The sequence below is a fragment of the Sporothrix brasiliensis genome (genome assembly GCF_000820605.1).
Source record: "Sporothrix brasiliensis 5110 chromosome Unknown Cont21, whole genome shotgun sequence".
Classification (NCBI taxonomy): domain Eukaryota; kingdom Fungi; phylum Ascomycota; class Sordariomycetes; order Ophiostomatales; family Ophiostomataceae; genus Sporothrix; species Sporothrix brasiliensis.
Genome location: NW_024467140.1, coordinates 791,527 through 811,826, shown reverse-complemented (window position 1 = coordinate 811,826; position 20,300 = coordinate 791,527). Strand labels below are relative to the sequence as shown.

At 51.6% G+C, this 20,300-nt stretch overlaps 5 protein-coding genes across 5 annotated transcripts; all 5 read left to right on the top strand.

The window, feature by feature from the left end:
• Positions 1 to 4,337: 4,337 nt before the first annotated feature.
• Positions 4,338 to 9,584, top strand: SPBR_04544 (uncharacterized protein; the record flags this gene model as incomplete). Its single annotated transcript, XM_040762821.1, has 1 exon — positions 4,338 to 9,584. One exon carries the CDS (start codon positions 4,338 to 4,340, stop codon positions 9,582 to 9,584), a length of 5,247 nt encoding a protein of 1,748 aa, XP_040615263.1.
• An 888-nt stretch (positions 9,585 to 10,472) lies between these two features.
• On the top strand, positions 10,473 to 10,982 carry SPBR_05375 (uncharacterized protein; the record flags this gene model as incomplete). Its single annotated transcript, XM_040763652.1, has 1 exon — positions 10,473 to 10,982. The coding sequence occupies one exon, from the start codon at positions 10,473 to 10,475 to the stop codon at positions 10,980 to 10,982; it is 510 nt and encodes a 169-aa protein (XP_040615262.1).
• A 444-nt stretch (positions 10,983 to 11,426) lies between these two features.
• On the top strand, positions 11,427 to 12,713 carry SPBR_05028 (DNA excision repair protein ERCC-1; the record flags this gene model as incomplete). The annotated part of the gene is made up of 1 exon (XM_040763305.1): positions 11,427 to 12,713. One exon carries the CDS (start codon positions 11,427 to 11,429, stop codon positions 12,711 to 12,713), a length of 1,287 nt encoding a protein of 428 aa, XP_040615261.1.
• A 2,895-nt stretch (positions 12,714 to 15,608) lies between these two features.
• Positions 15,609 to 17,201, top strand: SPBR_04930 (mannosyl-oligosaccharide alpha-1,2-mannosidase; the record flags this gene model as incomplete). Its single annotated transcript, XM_040763207.1, has 1 exon — positions 15,609 to 17,201. The coding sequence occupies one exon, from the start codon at positions 15,609 to 15,611 to the stop codon at positions 17,199 to 17,201; it is 1,593 nt and encodes a 530-aa protein (XP_040615260.1).
• Positions 17,202 to 19,289: 2,088 nt separating this feature from the next.
• On the top strand, positions 19,290 to 20,114 carry SPBR_05246 (glutathione S-transferase; the record flags this gene model as incomplete). Its single annotated transcript, XM_040763523.1, has 1 exon — positions 19,290 to 20,114. One exon carries the CDS (start codon positions 19,290 to 19,292, stop codon positions 20,112 to 20,114), a length of 825 nt encoding a protein of 274 aa, XP_040615259.1.
• Positions 20,115 to 20,300: the final 186 nt, after the last annotated feature.

Genomic DNA, 20,300 nt, shown 5'->3' with positions numbered 1-20,300 from the left:
ACCGTGTATTTAAACGACGAAATAATAACGAATATAACGTCGAATTAGGCCTTATAAAGAGGTGTATACTTATAACCGTCGGCACTATATATAACGGTGTAAAATAAACGGGTAAAACGTTTTAACGGAGTTATTACACGTACCGTTCGCACTTTACGTATTTTAACCTTACTTTTAACAACCTTATAACGAAAACTCTCCGAAGTAACCATTTACTTATTAAATCGTTCGTTAAAACGACGTTTAGGTTAGAAAACACTATATAAAATATTTTACGAGAGCCCTTTACGACTTTATTACCTCCGAACTTATAATTATAAGGCCTATACCCTTACACCGAATATACAACGAAAATAAAAAAGGTTAAAAAAGCTCGACGCTCGTATATACGTAGGTTATTTAATCGGTTACATAAACACAAACATTTACCGTATTTAACTCTTAAGTTAAAGTAAAGTCGTATTTATAAAAGACGTCACGTTTAACGAAGTAAACGTGTTTAATAATAAGTTACCCCTTTAACAAGTTATAAACGTTATAAAGGTGACTTTTAAAGAGTTAATAAAAGTTACTAGTTTTAATAGTAAAAAGGTAGTTATACGAAATAACCTTTTTATTTAAAAGTTTTTTAACGATAAGGGTAAAACTATAAATAAAGACGAAAACCGTGATAATACACGATAGTACGTAAAAATACTTATATACGACGCTCTCCTCTCTTTTATATACGAACCTTTTACTTATCCTTCGAACGAGTACGTATACGAAGTCGAAAAGACTTATTAGTTACTTTTTCCGTCGGAGTTTATAATAAGTCTAGTTATAATTAAAATACCACTCTTAAAGGGTAAAATAAATACTTAAAGAAGATAAAGTAGGTATTAAAAAAAAGTTAAACTTTACGTATACGGGGTGATAATTAAAAAACCCACTTTTATTACTACTTTAAGTAAAAGACTTATAATATTATTAAAACGTATATTAAATAAAAACGCCTTCTTACCGTTTAAGTTAAATATAATACCTTACGTAATATTACCGGTACTCGTAAAAGATATAGTTATATCACCGGAGTATTAACGAGACTTACGAGATTATTTTATATAATTAAAGTTCGAAAAGACGTAAACTAATTACTTATAATCTTACAAGTAAAAAAGTAGTTAAAAGTTGGTTAACGTAGTAACGGTAAACCGTACGAAGATATTAAATTACCGTTAAGTGTATATATATAAAAGTAATAATATAAGAAGGTTTAAAAGTTATAAAGTACGTATTATAGTAAAAAGAGACGAGTAAAAGGTTACTTACCTCGTTATAAGAGTTAACACTCTTTCGGGGGTAGTATTTCGTATTATAATAGTTATTATAACTCGTTTCGACTTAAAGATTATTTAATTCGACGTCGTAAACGTATTTATAAATACTAACCTCGATAAAAAAGTTTATATACGTATACCGTTAAAGTATCGAGTGTTTAATAAGGTCTTTAAGTTTAAAAAAGTACTTTATAGTCTTAAAAGGTTACTTAAATTATAATAAAAGTTTTTAACGGGTTATTTTACTAGTTTTAGGTTAAAAATAGTATTAAACGAACCGTATATCGTCGTAAATAAAAGGATCGTAACCTTCTTTTTCGTTAACGATATCGTTATAACCTTCCCGAAGTTAAAGGAGTTAACCGTTCGAGATATCGTTAATAAACTTTAAAAACGTATAAAAATAAAGGATTTAAGTAAAGTAAAATAGTTTTTAAATATTTATATTATTCGTAATAAAATAAGTCGAAAAACTTACCTTTTATAACGAGTATATATTACGAAATTTAATAAAACTCTTTTAACGGTAAACGAACTCTTTAAAAAGTCACTAAAAGTGTTATTAAGTGTATAGTTCCCGTAAAATATAAAGAAAGTGATATCGTCGAAAGTATAATAAACTTATTTACGAGTTATAAACTCGTACCTTTTTATTAGTATTACTATTAAGTTAAACGTTATATTTATTATAAATAAATTAACCTTATATAACTCGAACTTAAAGGAAATATATATAAAGACGGTTAAAAGCTTAACTCTTTACTTATATAATATAAAAACTTTTAAGTTAGTTTTTAATATTAAAGACTTAACGGTCCCGGTACTATCGATTTCGTTTAACTCTTTTTTTAAGGATAATAAAGAAGATAAACACAACTTTAATAGATTTATTATACGGTTTTTCGGAGGACCGGTAGTATAAAAGGTTAAAAAGTAGTTAATAATAACTATATCGTTTATTAAAACAAAGTTTTTAATTCTTTTTAAAGTAGTAAAAAAGGTTATTTTTTTAAGTAAGGTTATAAAAGGTATTAAGTTAAATTTTAACGAACCTTTTACGTTAAAATATAATAATAAAATAACCTTTAAGTTTATAAAAGACGATAGTTTAAAGTTATAAATAACGTTACGGTATATCGACATTTATAACCACTAGTTACGGTAAAAGAGGAGGGTATAACGGTTATAGTTTAAGTAGGTTAAAACGAAAGTTTAAAAGGTAAACGGAATAACGAAGTACCTTTCGAAGGTAAATCACTAGTATTTTTAATAACTTATTAACGTCGTTAACCTTTAAAATATACTTCCGTTAAAAAATAATAATAAGAATACTTTAAAGTTTAATAAAAGAGATCTTATATAAAAAAACGACCTTATAACGCTTTTAATACTATTTTACGACTTAAAAAGTATATCGAGACGGTAATACATATTTACAGGGTTTTTAAACGTTAAATTACTTCATCGTCTACGGAAGTGTAACGAAATATACCTCACCTACGGATATACTAATCAGGTACCCTATCACGTGTAGGAAATAGGGGTAATTGTGGGACTTAATTTGGGAGATGAAAACCATGAAATTCGGGGGCACATTTGGTGAAAATATGGCGATGTTCTACAACACAAGTAATAACACACACAATCAAGGAACTCCGAAATACATTTACCCAATCTAATGGCCATATACTGAATTCGTTAGTAAGAGGAGAGAATTTTGTAGACTGTGGAGATACGGCCAGTTGAGGTGGTTGGTTCAGATTAGAGGGGCAGCACTATCCATACTCCGAAAAAAAAAAAGTCAACAAATCGGGACCAGCAACAACAAAACAGGCAAGCGCCAGTCCACAACAAAACCCACAACGCCCAATTAGCCCAGAAATGCCCTGCAAAACCCATCAACCCACGCTTCCATCCACAGTTTTCTTCCAAGTTGCAGAGCCACACGGTTTATCGGGAAATCAGGTGTCAACCACGCGGCTTTTCAGCTTCTCTCTGTGCGTTTGCAGCAGTCTTTCTTCACTTTGTGCAGACGTAAATTGCCAGTCGTGACTGCCATTTTCGGACGTAGTTATCCCATTGTTTACAACATACGTTGACAGGAAAGAACCCCGAAAGCCCCGCTTGTCTACGATCCCACACGCCAGCCAGCCAGGTCGCTCCTGCCACCGCCGTTCGGCAGAAACGTGTACGACTTTTTGCATTGGGCAGGCACGGAAAGTCGAGAGCAGGGAAGGTACCTTTTTCAGTGGTGTGCCTGGACCGTCCTCGTGGCGTTGCATGTTGCCGAAACAGCTCAGCCCTGTTTATTTATTTATTTTGATGTTTTATTTTATCTGGAACGACCGGTGCCCATCCCACCTGCCGGCTCTTTCCTTACCTGGACCGCGATATATCTCATCGTTCCTTCCCTTCACTTTGCTACAGCATCCCGGCGTCTATCCCGTTCTCTTTTCTTCTCCTCTTTCCCCTTTCCTTTCTTTCTTCCTTTTCTCCTTTGCTCTTCATCACTTCACACATCCATGGAGCCATTCTCTTGCCGACCCCCTCTCCTGCTTCACTTCACCCTTTTGCCCATGATCCCTTGCAAAGCGTGATGGCTCAGAGCCATCCGCCTTATCATTCCTTTCTCCTCTCCCTCCGACAAATGTCAACATCAATCAATCTCAACAAAACCCGAATCAAGACTCATCCTTGGCCAGAGCAAAACAACACAGCATATTTAACCATCCGTCACCCTCCCACACAACACACATCACCAGCGAAATGAACGTAGAACGTCATACCCTACGGGGCCACCACCCGGGGTCGCCACTCTACGGCGGACGCGTTGTGTCGTCGTCCGGCAGCGGATCTCTTCTCCGGAAACTTACTTCCCTCACGAAGCGGTCGAAATCGCAGCCCATTCTCAACAGTTCACGACATAGCACCAATCCAGCTCCATCATCATCACCACACAACCAATCACAAACACCACCACCGGCCCTGTCCACTACACCTCGTCTGTCCCCGGATCGAATGGCCCTTGTTGCCGCGCAGGCAGCAGCTCTCAATGCCAGTGCCACCGCCAGCATCACCACAAATGCAAAGAGTGCCCGCCCCCCCTCGGGAGCACGGCGTCGTGTCACTACAACCGCACCCGTTCTCTCGCCAATGCCAGCATCTATCCCTCCACATTCTGTGGCAGCAGGTATAGCAGTGTCAGCAGTGTCAGCACCACTCGTTGTTCGGGTTAAGATTCGCTTCCCAAGTCTCAGTGGCTGCCCTGTTTACACCCACGAGTACGCCAGTTCGTCTGACCTCGCAGTCACCAACCGGCTCTTCAAAGGACTCCTACGGCGGCTGCACCACTGCAGCACGGAGCTGATCACTCGCAAAGACTCGCGCGCTCTCAAGCCTCTGCGGCGCCTAGCCGACAGCCAGGCAACCAACAAACCGCTCCGATATGAGATTCACTTCCACTTCCTCCGTCAAGACACCGGCCTCTGGACCGAGCGGACATATTCCTCGTACCAGCGGCAGGATATCACCAGTTCCGATGCACACGAGATTATCCTTGCCACCCACTATATGGTCGGCCTTTTCCTCCGCCGCCATGATCCTTCATTTCACTGGACGGACGGGCCCTTGGCAGACACGGCCACTTTTGCTCCTCGTCCCGAAGAGCCAGAACTGGTCCGCCATACTGTCGGTCATCCACTCCCGCTCTCGTGCGTCCCTCGGTCTCGCTTTCTGGAAGACTCTCAGTCTTTCGAATTCACACCCGGCTACGCTATCAATCTCACCTTCCGCAGCCGGTGCCACGGTCGCAAGCAATACGAATGGAAGCGCGTCATCAACCTACAAAGCAAGCAAAATGCTCCGCTCAGCCTATCTCTTGCCGAGAACCTGTTGTGGGACACATTCGGGTCGATTAATGAGACTCTGACTGCCCGCCGCGAAACCTTCTTGGACGAACACAAGGCCTGCGACTTTTTGGAGGGTGTTGTCGGCTGCCAGCATTTTGGCGAAGATGCCCTCGACATTGAGCTCGGTGTCGAAAACAAACTGGGCCCTGTCTTTGACCACCTCACGCGGTCCATCCAAAGTAAACTCGGCCTCTTCCGCGATCCAGACGCCCGCGATTGCCAGGATTTTTTCCGGGCCATCCACGCCCAGTTGCTCAATATGCGCGACAATGTCGATGCCCGGATCAGTGCATTCCCAGACTTTGACCTACGTATTCTTACCCTCTGTTCTCCAACATGGTCCGTCGAGAATCCGGCACGCTTTGTCCTCGACACAGCCACGTCCTACTCGCGCCGCACCGTCAAGGCCATGTTGGATCGCGTCCAAACGGGCGTCTCCGACGTTCTCCGCAACCGCGACTGCACCATCCACCTCGTTGCCTACAAGCGCGGTCACCTCATTCTTGACAAAGCATTGATTGCCCGCCCCCTGCCGCCCAAGCCGACCCTCTTCCCCATGCCAGCCGTCTTTGAGCAGCCTGACACCATTGTGGCCCGTCTCAAGGACCGCATCCACAGCGACCTCGATGCCGTCTGCAAGGACACTTGCTCACTAGACGGCATATCAGACAGCGCGGGTGATGAAGTTTTTCTTGCCAATAACAATGTCAATGCTGCCGCCAATGAAAATGACGCTCTGCCCGACAGCCCGTCATTCCCACTTCTTGTCCCGGGGGCCTTTGAGCAGGCCATCATTCTCGAGGACCCGACTGATGCCCACGAGGAAGAACCTACCATTCCTGCCCCGCGTGTGGTCGAGTTACCGGACGACGTCTTTGTTGACGCTCTTGAGCAGCCTCAGGCCTTGCCACAAACAGCGGCTCTCACTCCTCCGACAAGTGCTAGCAGCCGTCGCCGCGCCTTCCCACTCATACCGGAAAAGTTTACACTACCGCACTGTCGCAGCTCTTCGGGTGTGACCTTTGTATCGGCAAAACAGCCGACCGAGTCTGTGGAAGGGGTTGTAGAAGAGGCTCCGGAGTCTATGGTGCTTTGGACTTTACCGGTTGAGACTGTCGATTCTGCCGAGGCTGCCGTGGTTGCTGAACCAGTGTCGGTAGGATCGACTGCTGAGACTGCCGATGTTACCGAGCAAGTTGAGGCTATTAAAGCAATCGAGGAGGTGGGTGCCGACAAGGTTGGTGGGGCAGTTGAGGCAGTTGATTCTATTACGACTGCACGTGTAGTTGACGCTGTTACTACTACCGATGCTATCGATACCACTGCAGAGGAGCTGGTTGAAGGTGGCGATGGTCACGTCGATGTTCCCGTCGTTAACGTCGAAGAAAACCTCTGCCCATCTTCTCAACAATGTGATGCCGAATCTGTCGCTGAAAACAACGCTGAGGTTGAGGACCTTCTCATCATAGAGTCCGAACAGCCTGTTTTGGAGGACGATAGCCGTGTCAAATCAGGGCAGGACATCGAGGGACATTCTCCACGCGCGCCTATGCCAGTCGTCAAGGATAACGGGGACAAGGACACTGAATCTTTTGTCGAGGATGATGAGAAGACTTCCATCAACGCATATGCCATTCCCGGCGATGGTGCTCGGGTGGAATATGGGACCACTGTGCCGGAGATCGTGGAGGAGCTGGCCCAGCCGCTAGTTCTCGACTCACCCCCAATGTTCTACACATTCGATGATTCAGACTCTGCCGAGTTGGACAATCAGCCTTCAGTCGAGCTACGCTTTGACAACGTCCCGACTGTTGGCACCCAGTTTGACACAATAATCGAATCTGACATCGAAGACGCCGACCTCGCTTTTGATTTACCAGTGTATGGTGACTTCCTGCCGCCGCAGAATGAAGCCCTGTCCCTGTTTGGAACCACACCGCAAGCCGCTTCAACCATTTTCAGCGACGAGCCCGGAACACTAGCTGCCTCTGAGACTTCGTTTGAATCTGCCTATGAATCCGCTCCGGAGTCAGACGTGAATGAGGAGTCGTTTGTTTCGTCGTTCGCATTCTCCCAGAATGACCATGACGAATCATTCATTACCAACACTACAGCTCCCACAGCTGTCTCGCCCGAATGCACGCGCCCATCAACTCCTTCACTTAGCCTCAGCTCCGGTGACCTCAACTCGCCACAGACGAGCCTACTTGACACACCCAGCCTGAGCCGCGAAGTGCGTTCCGGCATCCTTTCTGGCTTTGACTCAGGCGGCACCACACGGCTGGACTTCAGCCGCGCGTATAGGTATGATGCCAACAGCGAGCCTGACCCCAGTGAATACTCCAACGGCGTCTGTCACTTTTCCCAGTTCCAGGGCGACATAAAGCAACGATCCGACTGTTCACTGGCCATCAAGAGCCTTTTTGGTCAGTCCGTGGCTGTGTCTACTTCATGCCATGTCGAACCTGTTTCTGAATCAGAGTCTGTCCCGGCAGAAATTTGGCCTAGCACCACTGATACCACACCGTCACCCGACATCGACTTTGATGTCAAAACCATGGACCAGCTGCTCAAGTTTGACGACGATGAGTTTGAGCCGAACTCGGTCCCCGCATCGCCCACGGTCAGCTGTGGCCTCAACTTCAAGGACTCTTTTGAAGAGTTTGCCATGACCAAGCCGACCCTCGACCTGGACGAGTATGCTGACCTTGTAGCTGACGACGACGCCATGTCAACTACTTCTCGAGTTAACGACATCATGGACAGCCTTCTAGAGGACGTCGTCGTCGACGAGCACAGTCAATCGCACACCGAAATTGAGAGCGTCATCAGCGCGGAACCCTGCGAATACGACAGGCCATTGCAGCCGGACGAGGAAGCCGATGACCTCCATGAGCTTCACGACCAGAAAAGCACTGAGCAGGCCCGCGCCGTAGAGCCTCAGCCTGAGCTTGCTGCCGAAACTAAGCTTGTCCGGCCCATCTCCATTTTCATCGTGCAGCCTGTTAATCAGCCGGCCGATGGGATGGCTATTACTTCCGACGGTAAACCAGACGTCGAAGAAACTGAAAGTTCCTTTGAGCAGAATGTCGTGGTTGAGAAGGTCACAGGAGAATGTCACAGCACTCCTAGTGTTTGCTTCCGAGACATCGCCTCTTCCGTTCCGCTGCCAGAGTCCGATGACCTGGAGCTAAACATTGAGCGTTTCGTCGTTAGCCACGAACAGGAGCCTCTAGTCACAGATGAGGAGCCCGACTCTGAAGCAACTTTCGACCCGGTTTCTGAGCTGCCTTCCAAGGTCGATGCGGATCAGGGAGTTGACGCACCGTGTGGGGCTGTCGCGATTGAAGATCCATTTGTTGAGGCGCCCATGGAGGAAACTAAAGTGACCCTGCCTGCTTTGATATCTGAGGTACCTCTCATTACACCAGCAACCGAGGAACACGAGATCACTGCTGTTGTGGTCAACGAAGATCGGAGTCTAGATGCAGCGCCAAGGCAGATCATTGCTGAAGCCACTCATGATGATACCCTGCACAATGCTGAGGAGGAGCTCCAGCCACCCACGGAAACTAATGACGATACGAATGAAGTTTCCGAGCTTGTGAATCCCACCAACCCCTACGTCATTGGCATTTCTGAGATGAATCAAGATCAAACACCTGTGCTCCAATGGTCCGCCCCGGATGATATTGTCGAGCTAGGCGTTGTGTCTTCACTTGTCCCTATTGCACAAACTCTTGTCGACGAAGTTCCGGTGCCTATCATTCCTGCCGAGATGAAATCTCTATCTATTGTTTCCGCCTTACGGTCGGCTCCTCTTGAGCAGATCGTGGAGATCCCGGGAAGGCCCACCAACTCTTCTACTTTTACGGACACGTGTGAGGAGACGACGTGTGACTCGACCGATTGCATCACAGACTTCAAAGAGACTCCAGCACCTCCCGCGCCAAAGCACACAATTTCCTGGTCTCTTCCTCGCGCCGGCCATCTCGGTCTGGATGAAACCCGCCTTATCCGGGTCGGACTTCGCAGTGCTTTGACTGGTTCACGCGCATTTGACAATGTACCCTTCACGATCAAAAAGTGGCAGCCGCCAACTCCGCCAGTTCCAGAACCTACAGTGGCTGAAGAAGACGGCGTACCGACCCAGTCTTCACCGGAAAGCTCGCCTGTACAAGCGTCCAAGTCTGAATTGCCGTCTACAGAGTCTAAAACCACGCACACAGCGTTGGTCACCAACGAGGCCCTAGGAGATGGTATGCCGACCACAAGACAAGACAACATGCTGCCCCGTGTGGTGATTGCATTCGCTAGCATGGCGATCATGTCGCAGATGATTAACAGGACGTCGTGATCTGCTATCTTTTCATCATGCTGTATTTTTGTTTATAATTTAATTTTGTTTTTGACATGGCGTTTGAGGGATATGGAATCGGATAAAACGAAGAACGTGAACGACATGTTTTATGGTAGTGTTTTGGAGCATTGGGTACGGATTTGGTTTTTGCATTTATTTTTGAGCATTTTCTGGCATCTTGGGACATGGATCATTATGGATTTGTATTTTAGAAAATATACAAACCGATATCACGAATTCCATACCGGTTTTATTATTACTACACTTTCGTGTCGTTTAACTCCTCACAGACATACTTTACTTTTCTTCATGGAAATTTTAAAAAAGTAAGAAACATTACAAGGCAGTTAAAGTAATACTCAAAGGCAGCAAATAAACAAACAACAAAAGGAGATGATTAGTTGCTTTCTCCACGTGGCAGTCCAGTCGGTTGAACAATTGACCTAGCGCATACGTCGCCGTTTTGTCCATAGCTTCTCAACAACGAATTTTCACTCAAAACAGTTACTACCATGTCCTTTGTTTGGGCCTGTGCTCGCATTCGTTAATTTAGCACCGTTGCACCTGTATTTTCTGTTTTGTTAAATCAGCGACGGAGTTGCTAAACCAGCAGACTGTCCCTAGTTAAAGCGTGATTAGTGAACATTGTGTATTCGACTTACACGATTACATACGTGGCAAACAGTGACACAAGACTAATGACATTGTTATATAAACAGCTTGGGAGGATAATAGTTAGCGTTTGTTACGTTTACTCATGTACTCCAGGCTCAGAAACATTCAGCTTCTCACTCGTGTTCTCAACATCGCCTTACATGATACTTCACCAAATCTCACCACCGCGCACCAATTTCAATCTTTTCACTTTTCTACACCTCTAGTACCATGCCTCTCTGGCAGTTCTTCCATCCCCCGACGGCCTTTTCCACGGCTGCCGAGAAACAGGCCGTCGTCGACGACGTCACGCGGATGTACACGGGCATTGGCCTGCCGGCGTTTTACGTTGTCGTGCAGTTTTTCCCGCTCGACGTGTCGGGGAGCGGCGGCAACTTCTTTGTCGGTGGGCAGCCGGCCACCAACTTTGTCCGCATCGTCATCCACCACCTGGCCTTCCAGTCGCAGGGCAGCGTCGCCGCGCACACGCGGATTGCCAGCAATGTGGACGGCGTCGTGCAGCCGCACCTAGAGGCGCGCGGGTTCGACTGGGAGTACCACGTCAGCGAGAGCCCGCCGACGATGTGGAAGATCAACGGGTACGTGCCGCCGGTGATGGGCAATCCGGCGGTGACGACATGGGCCAAGGAGAACAAGCCGAGCGCGTACGAGGGCGACGGCCGGTCCAAGACGGAGGAGGGCGGCGAGGCAAAGGCGTCGAAAGACGAAACGAGGTTGTAAAGAGGTGTGGTAGATTGTCTTCCGCAATCTCTTGTGTGTTTTCTTCTATTTTTATTTTTAAAAAACCGCTTTACCGCTTTACTTATATATGAAATACAGAGTGTAAACCGTTTTCTGGTTTTTGAGCATAGACTGACTTATTCTCATCGGATGCGCATTGCAACTTTTAGTGGGGCTACTTTGAGATTAGTTAGTGGTTCATTTGGGATTCACAAGCGGTCATAAATTTAGTGAGCTTCAGTGAGCTTCAGTGAAGTTCAGTGAATTTCAGTGACGCACCCGTGAATTGTGTGCCCCACATATTAGGCTGTGAGCCGCCTTAGCAGCCAACCATATCAGAGCATGGCCTGACCTTAAACCTCCAAAGCCGTGACAGCCTCTTTCATCGCGACCATATCACCTTCAACTCCATACATCTCCATCTCGTCTTCTGTGCAGCATACCATGGATGACGACGACTTTGGCGCGGATGCCGACTTCCTTGCAGCCCTGGCGGCCACGGATGTCGGCAACAACAGCAGCAGCAACAAGGCGCCTGCGCAGCAACAAGCACGAACACAACCACCAGCGCAACAACGGCCACCGCCGACAGCGCCGCGGATACAGCAGCCCACGCCACAGAGAATCCAGAAGCCTGGCGCAGCACCGAGGGGCCAGCCGACACCGCGCATTGTGCAGCCGACACCCCAGGCGCTGGGAGGGCCGGGCGTCGCAGGTGCGTCGGCCAGCGGCTCGTCGTCGACGCCGCATCTGACGCGCGGAGGACCGGCGTCCGGCTCGACCATTCTCGTGTCGCCGCGCCAAAAGGGCAACCCCATTCTGGCCCAGCTGCGGTCGGTGCCCTGGGAGTACAGCGACATTACCGCCGACTACGGTCTGGGGCCGTCGACCGTGGCCCTGTTTCTGAGTCTGAAATACCATCGGCTGCACCCCGAGTACGTCTTTGCGCGCTTTCGCGGTCTGACCGCCGGTGGCGCGCCGCGCCACCGGCTGCGCATCCTGCTAGCGCTCGTCGACATTGAGAACCACGAAGAGACGCTGCGCGAGCTCGCCAAGACGTCGCTCGTCAACCAGGTGACGCTGATTCTGTGCTGGTCGGCGGCCGAGGCCGCGCGCTACCTGGAGCTGTACAAGACCTTTGAGCACGCCTCCAACTTCTCGGCCATCCGCGGGCAGCAGGCCGCCGGCTACGCGGAGCGGCTGGTGCAGTTTGCAACGGTGCCGCGGGCGGTGAACAAGTCCGACGCGGTGGCGCTGGTGGGGTCCTTTGGCAGCCTGCGGCGGGCGGTGCAGGCGGAGCCGGAGCAGCTGGGACTCGTGGCCGGCTGGGGCGAGAAGAAAGTGCAGGCGTGGCGGCGGGCGGTGGAGGCGCCGTTCCGGGTGCAAAAGGGGCGGAAGAAGGGCGCCAAAGCGGCGGCGGGGACAGGGGCGGGGACTTTTGGCAACACGACTGCCGAGGCAGAGGCAGAGGCAGAAGCAGAAGCAGGGGAGATCGGCACCGACTTTGACTCGGTTTTCAACAATCGTTTGCATCAAGCGCAGACGGCGGATGGGGTGACAGCAGCAGCAGCAGCAGCAGTAGCAGCTCCTCCTCCTCTTCCTCCTCCACAATCGCCCAAGAAGCGCGGTACGTCGGCAGCCAGCACGTTTAGTCCGCCACGACCGCAGCGGCCGCCGGAGGAACTCAGCGACGGCATTGCAGCCGCCCTGGCCAAGCTGCGGGACAAGTGAAGCGACTCGACTTGTGGCCGAATGATGGACCTTCTTCCACATACCACCGTACGACTAAGACGCATTGTCACGTTGCACGAAATTAAGCATCCTCATTTTTGATGAACAATTTCATGTTGCTCAGCGAAAGCGGGGATCCATGTGGCCCGGTCTAGGTCGCAGCTCCTGGTCGAGACTGCGTCTACGGCTGCATGTGCGTCTGCATCAGCATCTGCATCGTCATTGTCATCTGCCTTGTCCGGCCCCGCCGCCACCGTCGCAGCAGCAGCGGAGGCCCCTTTGCCGAGAAGCGTGGACAAGCTTTCGGACAAACTCGCGAGAGATGCTTCCTCTTTTGCTGCACAAGTCGGCCTGTCGATCGTTGTGGAGGACAGAGACGGTTGAAGGGGTTTACATGGGTGCTCCCTCGGCACACGGCACACACAGCACACGGCTGACCACAATGGGGTACAGAGGCACGAGTGCAAACCGTGCTCACTGGTAGTGTAGTTGGTTGTGACTGTGGGCAGCCGAGGTCGACGGCATGTACAGTCTTGTATTTCGAAGTCGATGATATCAGCCGGAATACAAACTTACCCGCGGTCTTGGGTAGAGTTTGGAGGGATACCTTGCCAATCTATTTTGATCGTCTCTGTGCAAATCGAAGGGCCGCTCCAGCTGCTTGGCAGATAATGAACAAATCATATTACAACAAAAACAGACGAAGAAAAAGGAGAATAGCATCCCCCGCCCTGCTCTCACATTAAAGGGCCGAACTGACTGCACCTACGGCGTAGGGCAATGTCGCTTGCCTGTCGTTCCCCTCAGATCGACACGCACATTCCCATTCCTGCAACGCGCATTTTCCCACGTTCACGTCGTCCCATCGTCCTCTCTGATCTACTACCTCCTTTGGCTCCGTGAACGCCTTGTGCTTCATCTCTCGGAGAAAGAAAGGCTTGGCAGTCGGAATTTAAGATCAAAAGTATTGCCGACGTGACTGATGAGACAGGTGATTTGCAGTGATGGGTACGGGACCAACCAACCTCCCGCGTGGTCCATCCACATGCTCAATTTGAGAGACAGGCACACCTCTGTTCCATGGACGTTGGTGTGTCGTAATTACTCTGCAAAGTAAATTGGACTTGTGGCGTTGGCCGGTTCCGTTGGTCGATGCCCCCGAGCCGTGTCCAGCGCTCTTTCCCTTGGCGCCTTACAGTGTGCAAGTTCAGCCGCCAGCTGCAAAGGAAAGAGCCGCTCGCTATTTTGGGGAAAGAGCAATTTGGGGATATCTGCGCGGGCATCCAATTTGTCGATGGCGCTCCGTCGTCCCATTTCTCCCTCCAACGCCCGCACGTTTCGTCGCCAAATCATCTTATTTCGGAGCCCGTCGGCCAGTCCATCATACGTCTTCTTTTGGCATCATACCACCGCGCAAAATGGTACCCCCATGGGGCGCGCACTCTCGGAGATCGACATCGGATCCACATGCCGATCGACAAGAGAAACCGCCCAACCTGCCACCGTGCCGGCTACAAACAGACCAGCATGCGCAGGCCAAATAGTCACTTGCAGGGACATCGCGGGGCGGAGAAAGAAAAGTCATAAAGAACCTCGTCGCCTCGTCGCCTCATAACTTCTTCGCCTTCATTCCATGGTGTCTTGACTAGGGCAAGGCACCGACAGAGCAAAGAACATGAACTACCCAATTAGGAAAGTGCCAGTGATCGCCCGCACGATGCAGCCAATCAATGCAACGCCGCGCTGCCAGGGCAGGAGCCACGCGAAGGCGTCTCGCGCTCTTTCCGGTCCTTCCATCGCCGTTCGTGATAATTCGTCCCGTAGATCGCAAGGGTTCATCTTCTGTTCTTTGTCTCCTATCTCTCTCCTCTTCGCATCGCATGTTCCCTCTTGCTCTGCCAGTCTTCTCACACCGACGTGCGTGTCCGTCCTGGCCATCCATGCTCGACCGACGTTTCCGCCGCTGGCGTGCATGGCGCTGCGCCGGATGAGCTCATCCTAGAGTGCAGAGTGTCCGTTCGTGAGGGCAGGCCGGGACCCCAACAGGAGGTCCCTGCTTCCCCTCCTCGTCCCACGACCGACAGTCCGCGATGCTTGCTTCCTCTCTGCCCATGCCTGGCTCTGCAGCCTCGTGCGGTGGCCAGATGGCGGCGAACCGACATGCATGCCGCGATGCAAGACACGCTCCCGGACCGCCATTCGCTCCTGCCTGCATCACGCGCCTGCCTGCCCCCGGGCACAACATGCCACCGAGAGGAGGAGAGGAGGTGAGGAAGGTACTTGACTCCAGAGCGCCTGCCATGTGAGGACATCGAGTATGTCTTGCCTCTCTCCTTCCCTTCTTGCCCTTGCCCGTCTCACCGATCATCGCTCCTTCCCCCGTTCCCAGGATTGCAGAGACAGTCAATTTATTATGGCGTCTATATATCCCCGTTCCCCGTTCCTTTTTCCTTCTGCCGTGTCCATCCCTTTCCACTTTGTACCTCCTCCACCCGCCTCCCGGATGATCCATTCTTTAGTGGTCTCCAAGCGCATCTTCATTTAAGTCAATATCCCCCCTTGCTATTGCTCTCCCGAGCTGATATCCTCGACGGTGTCCCTCAATCTGTTCTCTTCTCCTGTTTGTTTGTCGTCCCAAGCTCCCACGTCACGTCCCCCAAAGACGTCACAGCTTTCAGCTTACATTCCCTATCGTGTTTTTTTTGTTGTCTCTCTTTCACTTTTAATTTTGTTTTACTCGTCCCTCGTTTGACGCGCTCTTGGCGTTGCAGCTCTTTTGATTTCATTTCTGGGTACTGTTGAAAGCGCTTTTGTTTCTTTATTTCTATTTTGTCCTCCCCTTCGTCATCGTTTTTCTTATTCTCTCACCACCCTCCCCCAACTCACACCTCCACTATGCACGTCCCCGGTGCCTTGCTGGGTGCCGGCACCCTCGCCGTGCTGGCGACGTCTGCCTCGGCGAGCCCGACCTCCCGTCGCAACCCGAAGCCGCACTACGTCTCCTGGCCCGACCGCGCCGAGGCCGTCAAGACGGCCTTCCAGATCAGCTGGGACGGCTACTACAAGTACGCGTTTCCGCACGACTCGCTCAAGCCCGTGTCCAAAACCTTCCAGGACGACCGCAACGGCTGGGGCGCCAGCGCGGTCGACGCGCTGTCGACGGCCCTCGTGATGGAGAACGAGAAGGCCATCGGCCAGATCCTGGCACACGTCCAGAACATCGACTTCAACTCGGCCGTCGGCGACATCTCGCTGTTCGAGACGACCATCCGCTACCTGGGCGGCCTGCTGTCCGGCTACGACTTGCTGACGACGCCGGGCGCGCTGGCGGGCAAGCACGACAGCGCCAACAAGACGCAGCTGGCGGCCGTGCTGAGCCAGGCGCAGCACCTGGCCGACAACCTCAAGGTCGCCTTTGACACGCCCTCGGGCATCCCCGACAACGACGTGCTGTTCGGTCCGCCGCGGCGTGGCGGGTCCGCGACCAACGGCATCGCCACGATCGGCACGCTCGTGCTCGAGTGGACGCGCCTGTCCGACCTGACGGGCGACCCGCAGTACGGGAAGCTGGCGCAGAAGGGCGAGGCGTATCTGCTGAACCCGCAGCCGCAGGCGCTGGCCGAGCCGTTCCCCGGTCTGGTGGGCAGCAACGTCAACATCACGACGGGCGAGTTTGTCGACGGCAACGGCGGCTGGGTCGGCGGCGACGACAGCTTCTACGAGTACCTCATCAAGATGTACATTTACGACCCCGTGCGGTTTGCGCACTACAAGGACCGCTGGGTGCTGGCCGTCGAGTCGTCGATGAAGCACCTGGCGTCGCACCCGGCATCGCGGCCCGACCTGACCTTTCTGGCCATGTTCGCCGGCACGTCGCCCCGCTTCGTCTCGCAGCACCTGGCCTGCTTCGACGGCGGCAACATCATTCTCGGCGGCCTCGTGCTCAACGAGCCCCGCTACGTGGCGTTTGGTCTGGAGCTCGCGGCCTCGTGCCACGACACATACACCGCGACGGCCACGCGCATCGGCCCGGAGACGTTTGCCTGGCAGGACGACGGCCGCCTCGCGGCCAAGAACGCGAGCAACAACGCCCCGCCGCCGGCGGACCAGGCCGATTTCTCTGCCAAGTCGGGCTTCTGGATCCAGGACGGCCAGTATGTCCTGCGGCCCGAGGTCATTGAGAGCTACTACTACGCCTACCGCGCGACCGGCGACCCCAAGTACCAGGACTGGGCGTGGGATGCGTTTTTGGCCATCAACAAGACGTGCGCGGCCGGCAGCGGCTACTCGTCGGTCAACAATGTGAACGCGGCCGGCGGCGGCTCGTTCCAAGACTTCCAAGAGAGCTTCTGGTTTGCCGAGGTGCTCAAGTACTCGTATTTGATCCAGTCCGACGACGCGCCGTACCAGGTGCAGGTGGACGGCTCGGGCGAGTTTGTGTACAACACGGAGTGCCACCCGGTGCGGATTGCCAACAGCAAGTCGTAGCGGGGAGAAAGGGGAAGAAGGGGAGGTTGCTGGTGCAGTTGGGTTCTTTTCTTTTGTTGTGACGGAAAAGGCGACGGAGGACCGTGTACATAGGTTTGTTTTTGTTTTTGTTTTCTTGCATCGAGTTTGCTTTTGACGTTGCATCATCTTCCAACGAGGTTCCGAGACACATGATCCATAAAGACAAAAGAGTATTACGAATACGGGTTATAGGCCATGATTATGTGATTGCCAATTGAACAAACACAAACTCGCTTGCGAGTCATGCAAGTGAGCCGTGAGACGTTTATGTTAGTCCAGGGACCACGGGAAGCTCCGTCGTCGCGTTGGTTGTCTTGGTGTGTGTCGTCAGCACGCCGCCGTATCTCACATGTTTTGAGGATTGGCCAACGATGACGTAGCCAAGAAAGGCAAAGCATCTCCAAAACAAAAGAAAAGAAAGAAGACGTTGCCGGGGTGGATGCTGGAGGGTGTGATGGAAAGATAATTTTGACTTTTCTGTAGGAGATGAGGTTCTTAAAAGGAACAAAAAAAAGCGACAATTAGACTGCAGCCATGCCAAGGGGAAACGCACAGGGATCGATCGAGGAAATGGAGCAGGGCCCGGGTCCGAACTAGTCCGGCGCAGCATCGATCTGGCAACACGAAAGCAGCTTTCGATGGCTGCGATGGAACAGGCTTATAAATCATGCGCACTCTCAACAGGGAATTGTGGGCCTTCACCACACCTGGACCATCCGCATCGTGATATATCTTTCGGTCCAAAACTTGCCCGAAAAGGATCGAGAAACAGTCGATTGCGTTCACGCTGTGACAGAGTACAGCGGCACGACTTATGTCTCTCGGGCCAATGGATTGGAAATGCAAATGACTCTTGACATGGTCCCGAGCCTGACCGTCGAATTGCTGTCGGGTTCCGGCCATGTATTGACCGTACCGACATTGAAAACACACGTCGCGATGTAGACAAGCTTCTAGCAGTCTGTGCTGGGACGCGGGCTCTCCAGAGTGTGTATGATACGAGTTACGGAGACGTATCTTTGGCGATGTACATACAGGAAGAAGTACTCTGAGCTTTCGTCCCAAACCAATGGAGAGTTGCCAGAACGCCATTCACTCGAGCACGACCTTGTTGCACGGTACGTTGCAATATACACGCGGCGAACAACCTGCAGCTGTCGTATGCTAAAACCAATGACGTCTTTTTCTTGCATGGACCAGTCGACGCCCAGCGGTGACACTAGAAGCGACTCTAACGCCGGCCTAGAGTTCGCGTCTCTGCACGCTCGCACCTGATTACAGATGCACAGCGGTTACAAATGCATCTCCTCTTGATTCTGCCCGCGTCCTTTCCATTCCCCGGCGGGTGGAGATGCGTTGGAAGCTGTCGCTGCAGCCCAGCCCTTCTCAATTCGGGCATGCGATGTACGAGTGACTCTGCCGCCCTGGCCCATGCCCTCGTCGCAAAGCACGCCATCGACGTCGGCCCTCTTTGTAATTCGTATTCTACGGCGTGCCAGGAACCAGCCAACATTGCTTTCTAAGGCATTAGCTAACATACAACAACGCCCATATGGTCCTCCATGAACCGGTCAAGGCGATGCCCGTGACAGGATAGAAAGTCCCCTGGTATGTTTTCGTTTTCTGTCTTTTTTTTCTTTTTGTTCTGTACGACTTGCATCCCCCCCCTTCTTTCTCTTTCCTCCCACCCTTGGGCCTATGGCGTCTTCGGTTGCTGTCCGCTTCAGCATAGTACGCCTACCGGTGCATCGTCTCGTTGGCGCCGGCGCAGGTAGCTCCCCTCTGCGTCGCAGCAGACCTGACCCGTCCTCTTCCTCGTCTGCCTTTTCGTCCTGCTCCTCCTCGTCCCTCTCTTCTGTGTATTTAACTCGCCCATCCCCTCTCCCCTCCTCCATCCCTTTTCCCCATTCCTCCCCATTTCCTCCATCCTCATCGTTGCTTCGTCCCATCTCTCCCACCAAAGCATCCCACTCTCGTCACTACTCGTCCTCGTCATCATCTTCACATCTTCATCCTCCGTCCAACGCCTCCTCCCCACCACCACCCACCAATTCATCGTCCTCCACCATGGCCGACGTGCCCCGTCCCACCGGCACCATTGCCACCAAGGGCATTGAGCTCTTCACCCTCAACACCCCCAACGGCTACAAGGAGTCGGTGCTCCTCGAAGAGCTCAAGGACGCCTACGGCATCGACTACACGTGGCAGCTCATTGACATCTCCAAGAACATCCAGAAGGAGCCCTGGTTCACCGCCCTCAACCCCAACGGCCGCATCCCCGTCATTGTCGACCACGACCGCAACGACCTCGCCGTCTTTGAAGGCGCCGCCATCCTCAACTACCTCGTCGCCCGCTTCGACAAGGACCACAAGTTCAGCTTCGACCCGGCCACCGAGCCCGACCAGGTCGCCATTGCCGAGTCGTGGATCGCCTGGCAGCACGGCGGCCTGGGCCCCATGCAGGGCCAGGCCAACCATTTCCTGCGCTACGCCCTCGACAAGCAGTCGCACTACGCCGTGCAGCGGTACGTCGGCGAGACCGAGCGGCTGTACGGCGTGCTGAACACGCGCCTGGCGGACCGTGACTTCATTGCCGGCGCCGGCCGCGGCAAGTACAGCATTGCAGACATCGCGGCGATCGGCTGGGCCTCGGGCATGCAGTTTGCGGGCGTGGATGTGGCCAAGTTCCCCAACGTCGTGGCGTGGGTGCAGCGGGTCCACGCGCGCCCCGCAACGGCCCGCGGCTTCACGATCCCCAAAGTAGGCGCCTACACCGATGCATACCGGGAGACGCGCCTGCAGGATCCCGAGGCCGCCAAGAAGGAGGAGGCGTCGCTGGCGTTCCTGGCCGATGCCCAGAAGCAGTTCAACTACAAGTACACGAGCCCGTAAGGAGGTGCGCGTGGGCCGTGTTGTCCAGAGGCAAAAGCAGTATGACAAGTTATATATCCAATATAAGCCGATATGATGGCCGAGTACATTTTGTTTTGTGTTGCAAGTCGATAAGTGAGAAAGTCATTCATTCAAGATTCAGGGAACTGATGCCCTCAAGCTGACAATATGAAGAAGGGCGAAAGA